We start from the raw sequence: 17,479 nt of genomic DNA, 5'->3' as shown, positions 1-17,479 counted from the left end.
AAACCACACCATGGAAAACAAGAAGCGAATACTTCGATATCGTGCGGCTGGGGGCAGTAAAAGTCTAGGTTAAGAATGATGAAACAATTTTGCAGTTATAAAATTTAAATGTAGACACGGTGAATTAGCATGCATGATGGCAAGAGTTGTGACGTTAGACAAATTTCTATTTATAGCCCTCCGATCAAAGGGATGGACTCGGCCACAAGTGTGACAAGACGTGACAGAATAGCCAATTATATAACAGCGCGATGTCACCGCGCTATAAAAATGAAACTTAGCACAAGTTCTCCGCATGGGGAATAACTATGATTTTATAGGTGCCTTCGTAATAGCGTCACATGACACATGTAAAAGGCTATATTCAATCAGTTTGAACATTTTGAGTCATCTTGGGATAAATTGATCAACAGAAAAATAAAACCAATGTCACCCACAGGGTGACCCGTATCTTGCCAAAAGGTGACCACCTGTGACTTCTTTAAGGTCACACTGAGGTGAACAGAGCTGCTATCCACCAGGAGCGACTCCTTGAGGAATATCTGCCTACAAGAGATTCCGATGAGAATCGTTCTACAAAGTAACAATGAAAAATGTGTTTGCCTCAGAACGTCACAATGTCTCAAGCTTGACATATCTAGAAAGCACTCCGAGGTGTTCAATTTGAGGTACTACACGATATGGTTCCGAAAACTTGAAAATTTGACCTTGGGGTCAAATATGTTTGACCTTAGGCGCTAACCCTGAAGGTCAAGGCCAATCGCCACCAAAAATTAATCAGCTGAGCGCCAGACCATGAACTATATTCCCATGAAGTTTGAAGACGATCCGATCAAAATTACTCAAAAAATAAGGGTTTTGTCGACTCCCCTGATTTGCGACAAAGTGACCTTGACCTTTGACCTTGACCTTCAAAGTTTTGTGCACTGAAAGGGACCTCTATAGGCCTCTGATATGCGAAGTTACAAAAATTTCCAATGACAACTGTGCTCTGCAGAATTTTTTATACGTGATTACAGGCAAACAAACAAACAAAAAAAAATAAAAAAAAATAAAAAAAAAAACAAGCTGACTAACATATCTTGCAAAAACTTCATTTTGGCAAGATAAAAAAAAAACAATCGACATCACCGGTCACATGGTTTGGCAGCCACATTAAAAAAATAAATAAATAAAAACCCTTCAACAATCTTCTTCTCGGCTGAAAAGATCAAGGCGAAACGTTACAGCTAATGACCACCTATCGATGAGGAACAAAATGTTCCCACCTATGACATCATAGGTCATATGGTCATATTGGAACGCGACTTTCCGGAACAACGCTGGAAACCAGTCACGGGTGTGCTCCAAGCACACCACAACCTTGTCCGCACTCTACAGGGTCCGATCGCCAAATAATCGATTTACCTAATTATTCGCGTGGGTAGATTACCGAGATTGTACCTCAGCGAGGCCTGCTTGGACACGAGCCGCTTAAGCAGCTCGCTCCGTTTGGGATAACCGAGCGGGGTATTATCGCGAGACCTCGCTGGACCCGATTCTATTATCGACTATCAAAAAGCCCGCTATTATTCCGAAATGCAATACGGCAGCTCAATTAAGGGAAAATGACGCGACGAACAGGTTACATTTAAACAAGCACATTTACTATTTCCCACACGTATACAGTCATGCAGGTATGGAAAAGCACGCATGCAATTTATACAATGAATTTGCAGGAACGGACAAGACGCGAGCAAGACAAAGCGCTATGACAGTCTATTTATTATGTACAGTCACTTATACAGTTTTACTTGACGACTCGGCGCCACAACTTTTACACAAAGAAAAGCAAGGAAAAACCCCAGGACAGATGAGGGGTAGACTGGACCTCTTTGGGTCTTTATTTGCACGGAGCCGTGTAGACCACAGAGGCTCCGTGAGGTCACGCTGGTTACCTTCCTCGCTGGGGCGACCCGCGACGTTCCTTCCCCACGGCAGGTCGCGTAACCGTGGCTCGGCTGCGGCCTGGAGATCCAGGCCCCAGCCGGCAATGCTTGAGAGGAACGAACGGGTCTTCGCTCTTTTTGAGTTGATGCCCTCGTTAAGAACCCGTTCGTCCCTCAACGATGCTCGGACCGTTCCAAAGCCCGATCACCTCAGACCGTCTGGCGCTGGTGGGCGAGCTCTCTCCGGCTCTCTCCACGTTCCGCACACGAACGCGCAGCTCCGCACAGCACAGCAGGCTTAGCCGCGCTCCCCATTCATGCCTCCTCCGCTCTCCTCAGCTTCTCCAGCTACTGCAGGCTTCAGGCTTCAGACTTCCACGCGGATCCTCGACCTCTTCAGACTGACTGCGAACTGGTGCTCCGCGAGGCGAGGTTTTGACCTCCACTCTCCAACCTTCGACCCCTCACCTCTGACCTCCACTGGCTCCGCCCCTTTCTCTCTTTTGATCCGAATTCTGAGGCGAAGCTTGGAGCGAGCGGACGTGGTAGAAATCACCAACGCTGAAGGGAGAAGGAAACCACCGCGTTTGTTTGCAGCGATGTCGTTCGATGCAGAGTCGCCGTGGCTGGCGCCAAGATGGCGTCATTTCGGAGATGAAGGTGAGGCGATGTTGTTCGTGTTGAGTATTGGAGGAGATGCAGTTTGGGAGATGGTGAGATGTCGTTGTTGTGAAGGCAGTTGTGGAGAGGGTGGTTGGCGTGGTGGAGAAGGTGGTTGGTCCAAAATAACGATAGTAAAGAAAAACGGCTAACTGAAGATTCATAGCCCTGTTACACGAATAATTCCCATTAGACAACGGTGGGGAAATCTATCTGAACACTGACTTATCGGTATAACTGATCTCAGGACCTATATGGTGCTCTACGAATTTCCACAGCCGCAACAATACGTTTTAAATTTTAACCTGATCGGAAACATTGTCTGGCAGCCAGGATTGTTTGGGAATTTTTTATTTTTTGAATAAGGCTCACTTGGCTGTGCTTGCAAGTGGAGGAGTAGCAGCTGAAACTCCAAATCCTATCCAAGCTCCTTCTGATGACGTCATCTTTGATTTTTGCTTGTCGGGTTCCTTCTGATGACTCCAATGCAGTACTCTACAGTCTACCTGCAGTATTTGGTCTTCCATGTGATTTGAATAAAATTTATTTTAATCCAATTCTGAATTTAAGTGAATAATAATAATAAACATCATGGGTCAATGTCAAGCGGCTGCTCAAAGCGGGACATCTTGGTACCCGATAATCACTGCCAACAGTTATAAAGTGGCAGTTCTAATTATGTCTCATTAATTACGTAACATACCAGTACACAAACACCACACAAAACAAATCCAGGTGAGGGTCTGCAATCTCCGATTGCTCTTTTCGAATTCGGCGCTCGGTCTGTATTTTCAAGACTCAAGAATTTGCTTTTTTCACTGTGGGAAATTCTCCAGGGTACACAAGTGGCATCAAATGCGTTGGAGAAAAAGCTGTTATGAGTGATTTACATTGTCGAGATGATGAAAAAATATTCAGCTGTTTGCAAAACCGTAATTCTGAAGGTCACTTCCATGTCAAACCTTGTTCAATAAGTCAAAGACATTGATTTGTTTTTATCATTACATCATTTGTTTCATTATGTGCAATGTCTGCTTTTCATTCAATAATTAAAATAAATGCTGAGTTTTGAGCAAACGTTTTTTCATTCGAGTACTTCCTTTCAAGTGTATTGAAGCATTCTTTGACAATACAGGACACCCTTTATTAGACATGTTAAGTGACATTTGACTTCAAATCGTGATGCAAAGGTCAGCTTTGGCATGGAAGTTCCTTCGGGTCATAGAAACAAATTTATCCAAAGACACGTCATATCTCAAAATCCAAGATGGCCGCCGTCAACCATTTTGGAAAACATGGCCCAGTCATAGCTCATGAATCGTTTGTCATAGAAACTATTATGATACATGTTTTCTAACTAACTTGAAGTCACTGAACTCATTTCAGGTGACAATTTTGCTTTCTGATGGATTTAAAGGTCAAATCATAGACAAAAATACATAAATGTTACATTTTTTATAAAATGTATGAGAAAAAAAAAATTGTGAGAACGAGACATGACTTAACATGTCTACTATATGATGGTTAGGTCAGACCCAACTCAGAAATGGTTTTCTCATGCTGAATTTAACTACACACGAGTTAGTCACATAATGTATCTATGTTATGTGACCTTTAATTTTTACTTTCAGATTCAAAGTGACTAATCCAAATGAGTTCCGATAACTGTGAAAGCACGCCTGCCACGATGGACTGGAGCCTATGTTTTATATGTCAATCAGACGAGATTCATAATCTAACTTCGGATACCTCATCATCTGTTAAATTGAGAAACAATCCTGAAAGACTTTCAGCCACTTACAGACAGGTTGTGAACAATATCCAGGAACTCAATGAATTAGGTGAGCTGCCTGATTTTGTATTCGTAGAGAATACTGGTGACAGTGATACTCAGAATATAGTGCAGCTGATGTCTAATCATGTAGTATGGCACAAAGCTTGCAGGAATTCTGTCGACAATCAGAAAGTGCAGAGAGCCATGAATAAGCATCAAGGACAAGCGTCATTTAGCCCAGTAAAAACTCATGCAGCCAGGTCAGTCACACATACATCACCCTCTACATCTTTGAGCGAACCAGTTGACACCCCGTGTCTCTTTTGTGATGAAGTGGGCAACAAGAAAGCTCAGAAAAGCTGCTACACTTGGCTTGGATAAAAAAAATGCAATGACTGTGCTCAGCTGTTGGGCGACAAACGCCTGTTGTCTAAACTGTCCACTGATGACTTGATCACTATCAATGCCGTCTATCACCGTGCGTGCCTGACTCGGCTGTATAGGAAAGTGGAGACGGTCAGATGTGACATCACTGATAGTCATAACACGCAGGTGATGCGAGCACATGTTCTCAATGAGTTACTTGACTTTATTGAAGATAACCGTGGTTCAGGGGAGTCGCTAGCAATGGCTCACTTGACGACCCTTTATGATAAGCGTATTGCTGCTCTGCATTCCCTCTTCCTTCACATGCCTCCAAGCAGCGATGCTCTGCATCAGCACCTTCTCAGAGTTGCATATCAGGTAATTAAATATACATCATTGGGGACATTAATCGTGCTCGAGATTGCTGAATTCATTTTTATTTCTTGAATCGCACACATTTTATGAGCTATCTATACATTCTATATAATCAGTAATTTATTTTGTCACTTCAGAGTGGACACGTGTGGGGTAATACGCTCGTGAAAGCACCAGCTCCAGTATCTCCAACAGAATGGGGATGGCAGCAAGAAACACCAGACTCTGCGCCAATTCCAGTCTACACCACTCCCACCATTTCGTGGGACTTGCCAGAGCTTGCCATTTGCAAGTGTAAGACTGAATGTAAAGCTCCTTGTAAGTGCTGCGTGCAGAGACAGCACTGTATGCTTCTCTGCAGACTGATGTCAAGGTTCTCGCGCCCACACTGGCAGGATGTACCAGGACAAGAGAGGAGAAGAGGAAGAACTTGTGTAATTACGACATTGTGCAATGGATAATCTAATTACCTCAAATTTTCTGTATGTGAAAAACAATAAAATTTGTTAGAATTTGTATTCTTTTTTGGATTTCACCTTTAAATGCATCTGAAATGCATAGCTGATGCTGGAAATCAATTCAGCGACCTCAATTTAGCTCGAAAACATGTCATAATAGTTTCTATGACAAATGGTTCATGAGCTATGACTGGGCCATGTTTTCCAAAATGGTTGACGGTGGCCATCTTGGATTTTGAGATACGACGTGCGTCTTTGGATAAATTTGTTTCTATGACCCTAAGGAACTTCCATGCCAAAGGGGACATTTGCATCATGATTTCAAGTTAACACCCTATTTTGTGCACTTAACATGTCTACTACTTGTATTGTTACGAATCTGGCAGCCATTTGCACACAACTGCCAGAGCCCCCGCAGTTCAGTTATTTTGATAAGTATGCGTTTATAGTTAGGGTCCTCTCCCAATGGTAATGGGTGATTAAGTGTATGTGCGCTGCGAATTATTTTTTACATACAACAACAACATCCTCCTTCGCTCCTGCCACCATTGGCCTTCCTCACACGCATGCGACGTCATTACGCACATGTTCTGGCTACAGACATAGGCGGAGCTTCCATTGCTCCAGATCGAAACCCCGCCCAGAAAGGCAAGGGCGTGTCCCTTGCCCAATGAGGAATGAGATTACCTCAGATGGCGATTTCCCACAAATCCCGAGGCGAGTTACTCAGAGCGGATTCCCTCAACCTGCCTGGGGAAGGGATAAGAAAGGTGGCGAGCTGTCATCAGCAGTCGTCGTCGTGTCTGGTCTTGGTCCTGGTCTTTTTTTGGGGTACCTTAGTGGTCGGTGGTCGTGTGGTGCTCGTGGTGGTGGTGTTCCACGGCACTCGTGCCATCTACTGTCGTTCGTGGCAGCCAGGATCGTGGGCTCGTTGGATTCCGGGTCGTGGGTTCGAGTCCGACCGTGGTGGGTTGGAGTCGATGAAACCGCACGAGGCGGCCAGGTACCCGGCCAGACTCTGTCCCCCCAGCTGAACTATCCTCCTCGGCTGGAGGACCGAATAAAGACCTGGTGGGGTCCATTTCTTTTGGATGTGTGTGTCTGTGGCCAGTCTGTAAGTAGAAATGTTCAAGTGATTTCATTGTACATTTTCCTGCATATTCGTGATTAAGTCTGCTCTGCGTCTCCCTTCCCGATTATTGTAAATAAACCCCTGTTAAATGTACCAGCTCGTTGCCCGTCATTTTTTCATTGGTCTTGCATGGTTCGGGCTTGAGAAATAGGGAGGCCGTTTGTGCCGTAAATTGTTCATTTGGTCCGGCAGGCTTTGGTAATCCCCGCTCGGTTACGCCGGATCCGAATCGGAACAGCGACTCGGTTCAGACAGTCAGCCGAGAGTGTGGCTTCCCCGGTAGTTAGACGGCGTGGGTACTTAGGTAAATTGGAATTACACAATTAACCCTACCCCACGCCATCGAAATATTGGCATCCACGGTCCACTAAGGGACCCGTGACCTTCGGAGTTATCTGAAGGTTACGACCTTCAATTCCGGTGTTCGGTGGGAGACGGCCCAACTGCTCCATCGAGCGGTCGCCCTCACCACCGAACCCGGCACCACAACAGTATGAACTGGGGGAATGCTTTCCCAAAAAAACGCCGTGCTATCTGAAAACATGTTATGGGGCAATATTTAGCATGTAAAACCTGAGTTATGTTCCAAACAGGGAAGATTTCAACCTGTTAAGGTTGAAGAACTCCATAAATCCTCAAAAAAGCAGTAAACAATGCATCAACAAAATGTATAACAAAAGCATTCAAAAGTAATTAATTTTAATAAGTGTTGTCATGATTGGGGTTGAGTACAGTATATATTGCTTGTGACAGGCTTATTCAGGTGTGGTAGGCTGTCCAGTTAAGGTTGAAGACTAAGAAGATGAAATGTAGGCTGATTCACTTAGGAGTTTTTTGAAGAACCTCATCATGGAGACTCAAGTGGCCGTCTTCATGTTCTACTCGTAGATCTCCTTTACAACATTTCAGGACATTCTCTATCTCCCTCTGCACCTTGGAACTTCTCATGCAGTCGGGATCATGTTCATCAAAGATGGCCACGGTTTCATCAACCAATTTGAAACTTTTAGTCATGACCTTCATCATGAAGGTTTTAACAGGCACAACCTCCTCAGGACTTGATTCTGATTCCTCTCTGATGCACTCCTCCAGAACCAGAAGATCTTCATTGCTCAGCTCCTACCTGGATGAGAAGCAAATACTCATCATCTTTGTCAACCTCCTCAAATCCCACTTGCAGGACCATGTCCACAATCTTTTGCCTTGCTTTGTTGACTTCAGCCTCCGTTGAACCTCTGAACTCAATCACTGCCTCAGGTCAGAGTTGATGAACATGATGGAGATGAAAGTACGGCTGGACATGCGTTTTCAATAAAGTCCAGTTTAGTTGGGGTTAAACACCTGGCACGGTATGTAACCTCCACCGGCAATCACCGATTTGAAGACAGCTGAACATTTTTCGGCAGCAGCTTCCACGGTCAACTTGAGATTGTAGAACACATGAGCACTTGAACCACCCATGACTGGCAGCAAAACGAACTGGATCATTGATATTGTTAAGGATTCAGCGACGGAGGGATTCTCAACCCACTCCGGCCGTCTCCGGGATTTATAACGCCGGCCGGCTCAGCACAGGCCTCGGGTCACGCGCCCTAAATCGCGATACCAACGTAATCCTTGTACCTTGCCAGTTGAGGAAATAGAACCCCTGGTTACAGACTGGTTGTATCAGATGCCGAGCGTTTTCTGCCAGTCTGTAACCATTTTGGTTTTATATGCCAATCGAACGGATCGTTCCCCAACGCGACACAAATTAATCCATAGCGGCATCTTCATAAGAATTAACCAGATTTATTGGGGAACATCGGGGATCACAACACAAGCAAAATTCACGACAATGGTTTTATTAAAAATCCTCAACTAGGGAACCACGGTCTACAGGTTTTGAGGGGGTCACGACCGAAATATGCCTTAAACAACGTGCAGACAAGGACAGACAGACAAACAGCATGCATGCAAGACAAGACAGAGTAATTGGTAAGGTTTTATGGACGAGAGGACAGTGTCAAAAGCACGAATGTCACTCGCAACAAGCAGATGTCCACGGATTCGAACTCCCAGCTCGAACCACACCACGTGGCAAAATGGCGCTTGTCCTTTTGTCACAGACCTCACGCACGCGGTCTCCGCGCGCTCTGGCCCCGCACAATGTCGACGGCACAAGTCCGCCAGATCAACGATGGGCCTCAGCCGATCTATCTCCAGGGTTCAGCATACAAATCCAGGCCTGGCCCGTTCACAAGACAAGGCCCAAATTGAGGTTCCGAGCTCTGCAGGCGGACCGACAATGTGTCCAGCCGTGAGGCGAGTAAGTAAGGAGGCTCCACGGCCAGACGCAGACCGAACCTGTCGATCACCTCCCCACAAGTCGATCGCCAGCTCGATGTGCAGGCAGCCTCTCTTACGTTCGCTCGCTTCGAAAACACGAGCACCCTTTCGAGAGCGACTGTTCTCCACACACAGCTCTTTTCATGAAACCTTAGTTTCTCACTTCAAAGAGACTCCGAGCACGCCTTGAGAACCGGACGCTCGTCCAAAACTGAAATCCTTTTCTCTCAGTTTCTCCTTTCATTCCACGAGCACGATTCTCTCAGCGAAGCAGAACAAAACCCCTCCCCTTCGCGTCACTTCCTCCCTTTTGCCACACCCCCTCATTGACTGGGAGGGGCCTATCCCGGTATGGGGTAGGAATAAGAGGGAGTTCTCGTTCCACCACCGTACGAACAATAAACATGCATCCTACACCTCCCGACACACAGGTAACGTCCATTTTACGGACAACCAATCTATACATGCATTTAATTGGGGATCTGAGCTAATCCTATATTTAGTAGTCCAATAAGGGCCATTTTCGGAACAATATCTGTGGTTAGATCACCATACAAACTCCTCACCTTCTCTTGAACGTCCATTCCAGACAAGGTCGTTCTGTTGAGTCTGATGCTCTATCCATGTGGTCAGCATCTCCACCATTTTCTCAATAGCATTAGACCGATCCAAAACTTTTAATTTCACCTCCACTGAATGAGACCTTGACTTCTTCACTTGATCATCATCTCCAATGCCACTTGTTACACGCTTTGCAGTTACTCGCTCAGAATGACATAGCGTGGCAAAAGTGTCCGCTGTGAGTGTATGACTCACTCAGTCGTGCGGATGTTGTTTGTTAGTTCTTGAATGAAATCCACACTGTTGCGAAAATGCATTATAAGAGTGTTACCCGTATTTAGAATAGTCTCTGGAACTTAGGACAAAAAAGAAAGATCCACAAAAATGGTCCCCCTGCTCTGCTCGACAAAATTATATTTTTCAGTACAATGTAAATTTTTGCACTTATCATGCTCCCCATACCCACCCAACCTAAAATCATGGATCCACACCTGTATACCAAATACTTGCAATCCTGAACTATAGTTTCATAATAGCCAAGTTTAATTTTTTTTATAAACGACCCCAAATTGTTTTATAATGCAGTTAAACTGCATGGGACTTCCGACTAACAAATGTCACCAACATGTTACAGAAGTACAGTATTATTTTTAGACAACAAACCCAATCACAACAGTCGCACTATTTACCACACCTTATTTTTCTTCACCATTTCACATTTTATATCGTTGTGCTACTTGTCACAGTATTACTACTTATTATTATTTGAAGCAACTTAAGTATAGGCTCATAAAGAGTTTGGATTTGAACATTTAAGCCAGAGTTTTCGTTCAGATGCAGCACAATTCTGCAAGGTTGTATCGCTCGCTGAGGCTGTGCCACCAATACCATACCCACTGCTGGTAAGAGCACGAATTTGGAATTTGTTCATGGTGTCGGCGATAGCTCGACAACTCTTTGCGAAGGACACCGTGGGATCTTTAACATCCACCGACGAATTCTAGTAGACGGGATGGCCGTTTAATGCCCACCTGAAGGAATAGCACACACATTGACGAATCGCCCTGCCTGTGAAACACCAGGATGACAGTTTATATGTGGGTAAGGTTTTGAAGCTAGACTAGACAGGTTAAAGCGAGCGAGCGTGCGTGCATAGCTGTTGGCCATCTATCAAACCTCAAATCAAAAAAAAAAAATCGTTCTACAAGTAGTCAAGACACAAAACAGTGAGAACCAAAAAAAATGATGTCATTGAACCTTGGGGTTGGCATAACTGCGGTTCTTCGTTGCATTCATGGAATTTCTCAAACTTTGACATTGACAGACTCATGTAATTCTCCGGCATCATTAATTTTTGAATAAAATTGAAGGTGAAACTTTCCGTGAATCAAAGGTTGTTGTTTTTTTTGGGTTTTTTTTGGACCATCTTAGAGCAATTCCGCGTTTACACGGTTCTAAATACCGAATAAGTTAGGGTACGGGGCAATATTTCAAGTGTTGGCCACACAGGTATCTCAAGAGTCAAGTGTGTACAGATGGCAGCAGGTTTCACCAGGTGTGTACCTCTTCATGCGTTGTACCGTTGAAGTAACAGGTGTCGTTGGGATGCTTGTTGGCGGGAAATGGAAACCCCATTTGGCCGGCCATGTCCTCGCACAGCCGGCGGTAGATGTACGGGCTCATGAGCGGACCCGGTAAACTCCCAGCAAACAAGAACATCGCCATGAGCGGCTCGACCAGGCGAATGCGTCTGAGGCCACACGACTCCATCACCGGGGGTTGAAGGATGTTCATCTGCATCAAAAAAAAGTCAATAAAATGGAAACACCCGAACAACACGTTTCCACTCAGTGACCGCAACAACCGCAACAACAAATTCCCGCCATTTATTCGTTAAAAACTGTATGTACTAATTGGTTTAAAATGTACATTATTTAGTTTTTTTGAAGGGATGAAACTCGACAAATGACGATGATGAAGAGTCGATAAAATACACCCGTGGTCCGACCATTTGATGTGCACGTTCACCGGTACAAAGAAATGTGTAAACGTAGTAAATAAACCTCCGTACCTGTACGCGGAACGTTCACAGCAGATTCACAGAACAATGTTTCGCGCAGGAATCCGTCCGTACAAGTTATATTTATATTCTTCCACACGGGACTTCCTCTTGGCACAATTTCACCAAATGGTGACGTCACGAGCTCCTGCCGGAGGATGAATCGTGAACGTTGTTGCACGATTGTTGTTTGTTTTTGTTGGTGTCTTTTAATGCACCTTCATTAGTTCCCACGAATGGAAACGGAGAACGCAAACTCCACCAAGATTGGATCGACAATTGCGTGTGTTGGTTGCATCATTACTGAGGCACGGTTGCACTCCATTGGCTAAAGGGGATCAACACGAGTCAGTGGGAAGTCAAGTTGTTTAATTAAACACGTTTTGTTTTTCATTCCCACGACGGCTTCCTCTCCCTCTTCCTCTCCCTCTTCCTCTCCCTCTCCCTCTTCCTCTCCCTCTCCCTCTTCCTCTTCCTCTCCCTCCTCCTCTCTCTCCCCTCCCTCTCTCTCCCCTCCCTCTCTCTCCACCCCTCCCTCCCTCTCTCTCCCCCTCCCTCCTCCTCCCTCTCTCTCCACCCCTCCCTCCCTCTCCCCCTCCCCTCCCTCCCTCTCTCTCTCTCCCCTCCCTCCTCCTCTCTCTCCTCCTCCCTCTCTCTCCCCTCCCCCTCCCTCCTCCCCTCTCTCCCCCTCCCCTCTCCTTTCCTCCCTCTCTCCCTCTCTCTCCCCCTCCCTCCCCTCTCTCCCCCTCCTTTCCTCCCCTCCTCCCTCCCTCTCTCCCCCCTCCCTCCCTCTCTCCCCTCCTCCCTCCCCCTCCCTCTCTCTCCACACCTCCCTCCCTCTCTCTCCACCCCTCCCTCTCCCCTCTCTCCCCCTCCCTCCCTCTCTCTCCCCCTCCCTCCCTCTCTCTCCCCTCCCTCTCTCTCCACACCTCCCTCCCTCTCTCTCCACCCCTCCCTCCCTCTCTCTCCACCCCTCCCCCTCCCCTTCCTCTCCCCCCTCTCCCCTCTCCCCTCCCCCCTCTCCCCTCTCCCCTCCCCTCCCTCCGTGTGTCTGTCTCAAACCCGCATTTCACAAACACGCTGAAGGTGTCCCAAACATCCCTCAACACGAGTCGGCCTCGAGTGGATTATTTAATTGATTGGTTTTATAATTTATTCTCTGTTGGAAAGATTATAACCCAAGGAGACGAGTAAATGGCACAGCCGGATTAAAAACACGACGCGTTGCTCATGGACCTGAAGGAGCCTTCTCGGGACATGTGACGTCATATTTAACTGAAGGCCACGCGCCTGAAAGAGTCGCCAACATCAATTGGACATCTTGACCTGTTGGACACATTTAAGCCGTTCTGTCTGTCTGTCTGTCTGCCTGCCAAAGAAGGTGCTGAGCGTGCCTGTGCGTATCGTTTTCTTGGCTTCGTGCGACACCTGTGCGACACCACCAGGTCCTTTGTGCCACACCTGGAAACGGCGCTGCACCGCCCATCACGACACCTGCGCTCAATCCCTTCTCGACTTTAAACCGTCACCACAAAATCTCTCAACAACCCTTTCCGGGAAACCCGTATCGGAAATTTTCTGCTGGAGACGAGACCAAAGTTCAAGCATAATATTCCCATTTATAAAAACCCCAAGGGAAAACGATGCCGCCCTGGCGACACCATCACCTGGTCGACACAGGTGCTCAGTCGACCCCGGTGACCATTTCTTCGGCTTGGTAGGAGAGCCCCGAGGTACAGCGCGTTCGCTCGCTGTCTCGTCTGTGTTCAAACGTCGTCATCTCGGTGTTTGTTAAAGATCCCACGGTGTCCTACGCGAAGAGTAGGCGAGCTATCGCCGGCAAACCGAACCAATTACTGATTCCTGCCCGAACCTTACAGGGGACACTGCATCAGTGGCAGCACCGCGCTCTCTGCAAGAACTGATGCTCATCCACAGCCAGGTGTTGCATACGAACCACGTACACGATTTCTTTACAACATCACTGCAATTAAATTAATCGTTTTTTGTTTTTTTTTCATACAAAACAGTTTAAAATCTCTTCTTAGCAGAGGAGTCCATCGAAGTTTAGAATGTTTTGACATTAAATGTTCCAATGGCAGGATCACTGATCAAGGACTCCAATTGTTCACTCCGCACTCTTCCCGAAACACAGCTCCGATCATCCTCCATCCCTCCAAGGATGAACGCTCCTGCCGATAGTCCTGTATAATATAGTACTGTATAATATACTACGTTAAGAAATAAATCATCATTCTTATCTTCAACTTTTTGACTGAAGTCGATAACTGCAGAGTTGATTTATTTATTTATTACCTGTGCATGCAAAGCAAAAAACGTTGGTTCACTCTGTCTGTCTGTCTGTCTGTGTGTCTGTTTTTCTACAAATGTCAGCTTATGATCGAGAAACAACTTGATTTCAATTGTAAGTTCTATTTTTTTTTTACACAAATCGGTTAAACAAACCTACAGTTTCGCAGTACTTTGGCTCTGAATTCGTCCCGATCACATATGCACAGAGGGGAGTGAAACATTTTTAACTCATCTGGAATTTCAAAAAGTCAGAATGCGACCCGAGACCATGCCTATCACGTGACTGGAAGTTTGTCACAATGACGGCCTTATAAATGTTTGGTAAAATCACGTAAATTCCTTCAAAAATCTTCTCCAAACCCACCAGTCGGAATGCCACCAAATTTGGGTTACAACATTAGGAGAGGGCTTGGATACTCGGCAACCTTTATCGGGAAGGGAAGCTTGTCTCTCTTTCTACAAAACAACATTAGAGGGAAGCTTGTCTCTCTTTGTACAAAGACATGGACAAAGCAGACCTGATTTCTAAATGTCAACAGCAGGGCGGAGGGAGAAAGTAGATGGAGATGGACAAACAAGAGATACAGGTAATGATGAGGGGTATGAATACATACGCAAAATTTTGGTCGGCGGGGGTGGAGGATGACTTAAGATGGTGGTGAACAGCTATCTTGAAGACCTGGAGGGAAGAAAAGATTGCAGAGAGTGTGGAAGGTGGTTGCACAGGTGGGGAAAAAGAAGAATAAATGAGTGGAGGAGGGCAGTGGTTCTGGATTTTAGGCAGTTTCACCAGGAGGGGGTTGCTGGGAGACCACGTGCATCCTGCAGATACCTAGGGGGGGGGGCAGAGGGGAACAAAGCACGGAGAGGACAGAGGGTGCAAGTCCAGAAATGAGGTGGAAGAAGACAGAAAGATCACCAACCTGTAAGCAAATGTTGACTGACAGGCCCATACACTCATCTTCATTGCGAGAGATTCCAATGATATTGAAGGCCTTTGTTTCAACAGTATCAAGCTGTGCAAGATTTGAAGTAGGGGAACCCACCCAGAGGGGAGAGCAGTACTCCGTTGAGCTGCAGATGAAAGCCTTATAGTTGGATAACAGCTCAGGTGTGCCAAGGAAGGACTTTGCACAACGGAGGATGCCCAGTCAGCATTTGGCTTTGGAGGCCAATTTTGAAATATGGCTTGTCCAAGAGGGATCATGGCTGAGAGTGAGACCTAACAGAGCATTGTTGAGAAAGTAGATGGATTGCAGTACGGTTCTTTCAGGGGGGTGGGTGGAGAGAGAGAGAGGTGGGAGAGAGAGAGAGAGAGAGAGAGAGAGAGAGAGAGAGAGAGAGAGAGGTGGGAGAGAGAGAGAGAGAGAGAGAGAGAGAGAGAGAGAGAGAGAGAGAGAGAGAGAGAGAGAGAGAGAGAGAGAGAGAGAGAGAGAGAGAGAGAGAGAGAGAGAGAGAGAGAGAGAGAGAGAGAGAGAGAGAGAGAGAGAGAGAGAGAGAGAGAGAGAGAGAGAGAGAGAGAGAGAGAGAGAGAGAGAGAGAGAGAGAGAGAGAGAGAGAGAAAGAGAGAGAGAGGTGGGAGAGAGAGAGAGGCGGGAGAGAGAGAGAGGTGGGAGAGAGAGAGAGGTGGGAGAGAGAGAGGTGGTGGAGAGAGAGAGAGGGAGGTGGGAGAGAGAGAATGAACGAACGAACGAACGTCAGATTTGAAATAAATATTCGAAGTGTCTGAACATTTTGTGATTTTGTCAAGGTCTGAAGAGAGGGAAGATGCTGCTGCCTGCCTATCAGAGGGATAGCAGATGTCATGGTAGAGAGTGGAGTCATCAGCAAAGAGATAAAGAGGATTTACCAGTCAGTGAGATCAATGATGAAGATTAGAAATAAGATGGGGCCTATAACACTGCCTTGTGGTACTCCAGCCTTGACAGGTGGAGGAGAAGAAAGGATTCCGTTGAGAGCAACACGTTGGCTGCAAGAGTGGAGGAAGTCAGCAATCCAAGAGTGGAGTTGGCATTTGATTCCGTAGGCAGACAATTTGGAGAGCAAGGCAGGATGCCAGACTGTTTCGAAAGCTCTAGCTTTGTCCAGAGAGATGGCCCTGATCTCATGTCTACTATTGAGGGCCTTCATCCATTGTTGGGAGAGGAGAAGCAGCATGATGAAGGTAGAGTGACCAAGTTTGAATCCTAATTTATGATCTGAGATGAGGCTGTCATAGAACAGGAATGATTTTATGTCAGCTGTGATGATGGATTCCATGACCTTGCTGATGATTAGAAGTAAGCTAATTGGTCTGTTGATAAGTGGATCTGTTTTCGCAGTTTTTTATGTCATGCTGTGATGTTGGTTGATGATTACGCAGATTGAACATGATGTATGGGAAATGACATGGTGAAAAGGGCAGAGAAAGGAAGTGCAAGAGCAGCAGAACAAGTTGGAAATGTGAGCTGATGCCATCTGGTTCGGTTGCCGTCAGAGTTGAGGGTTGCCAGAAACTTTTCCACCTTTTCCTTTTCAGGTGCAAAAGACAGAATTCAGGAGCAGTTCGGTATGACTGAGATATGTGTATATATAGTTGCAGTCCCGGAGTCGGGGGCGAGAAGACAACAAGCAGGGAAGCTAGCTCGGGTTCCCACCATACTCTCCGGAATTGCAGGCCGTCACACACGAAGAACTTTGTGAAGCGGTGGGGTTGCCAATCGAACGTGAATGCCAATAACTCGATCATGTGACTTAGGGTCCATCGTCTAATGAATACCATTTACCTCATGGTCATGTGATGAAATTACCGGGGGACACGCCCTCAGTACGCCTTGTTCAAACCGGATCACCTTACCGGATCAGATGTAGCCGAGCGTAACTGCCAAGGACGTACTGCCTAGGAAAACTGATCGTTGGGGAATAACGTCTCAGTTAAGCTAGAATACAAATCATGCTGGACCAATGAAGGAAAAGATGAAAACGAGCTGGGAACAATTCTACACGAGCATTTATTTACAATCAAGTGAGGAAAGGTATGTGGAATGGTAAGTTGGGTTTATTGGTATGTACAGCAGGGATAGCAAGGAATTTGTGGGGTGTGGCAAAAGGAAAGTAATTTACAAAAGCAGACATAGAGCAGACTTATCCCATTATCAATTCTACAATCTTAACTTATGCTTCGACAGGCACCATAACACACACACACACACACACACACACACACACACACACACACACACACACACACACACACACACACACACACACACACACACACACACACACACACACACGGAAGATTAGATAGCCAGAAAGAAAGAGAGCAGATGAGGATAGAGAGGATATATAACAGAGTCAGTAATGATGCTCTTTTGTGTGTCCAAAGGGGATGAGATGGAGGGGTGGAAAGAAAGAGAGGAGAGAAGATGTGTGAGGTGAAACATCCCTAACATAGTCATGCATAGGTCTGCTAGTGTAGCGTGTACCTTCGTGAGACGCTCCGCTTGAGCGTTCCCACCTCGAGAGTTAGCACGTTATCTCCGG

At 46.1% G+C, this 17,479-nt stretch overlaps 1 protein-coding gene and 1 long non-coding RNA gene across 3 annotated transcripts in view; one reads left to right on the top strand and one right to left on the bottom strand.

Annotated features, from left to right (window-relative positions):
* The window catches only part of LOC147015228 (lysosomal proton-coupled steroid conjugate and bile acid symporter SLC46A3-like), a 30,261-nt gene extending 18,449 nt beyond the window's left edge, over positions 1-11,812 (bottom strand). The window contains exons 1-2 of the mRNA XM_085849786.1: positions 11,654-11,812; positions 11,146-11,376 (exon numbers count right to left, since the gene is read on the bottom strand). Coding sequence (XP_085705912.1) covers positions 11,146-11,376 — 231 coding nt within the window. The 5' untranslated portion in view covers positions 11,654-11,812. The remainder of the gene's footprint in view (positions 1-11,145; positions 11,377-11,653) is intronic.
* Positions 11,813-12,697: 885 nt separating this feature from the next.
* Positions 12,698-17,479, top strand: part of LOC147015226 (uncharacterized) — a 58,929-nt gene continuing 54,147 nt past the window's right edge. For both annotated transcript variants that reach the window (XR_015050244.1, XR_015050243.1), the window contains exon 1: positions 12,698-13,583. This is a non-coding gene — a long non-coding RNA (uncharacterized LOC147015226). The remainder of the gene's footprint in view (positions 13,584-17,479) is intronic.

The sequence above is a fragment of the Eptatretus burgeri genome, chromosome 12 (genome assembly GCF_056783735.1).
Source record: "Eptatretus burgeri isolate ZD-2024b chromosome 12, Ebu_testis_v1, whole genome shotgun sequence".
Lineage (NCBI taxonomy): Eukaryota > Metazoa > Chordata > Myxini > Myxiniformes > Myxinidae > Eptatretus > Eptatretus burgeri.
Note: the sequence above shows the minus strand (reverse complement) of the source record. Positions and strands in the feature narration are given on the sequence as shown.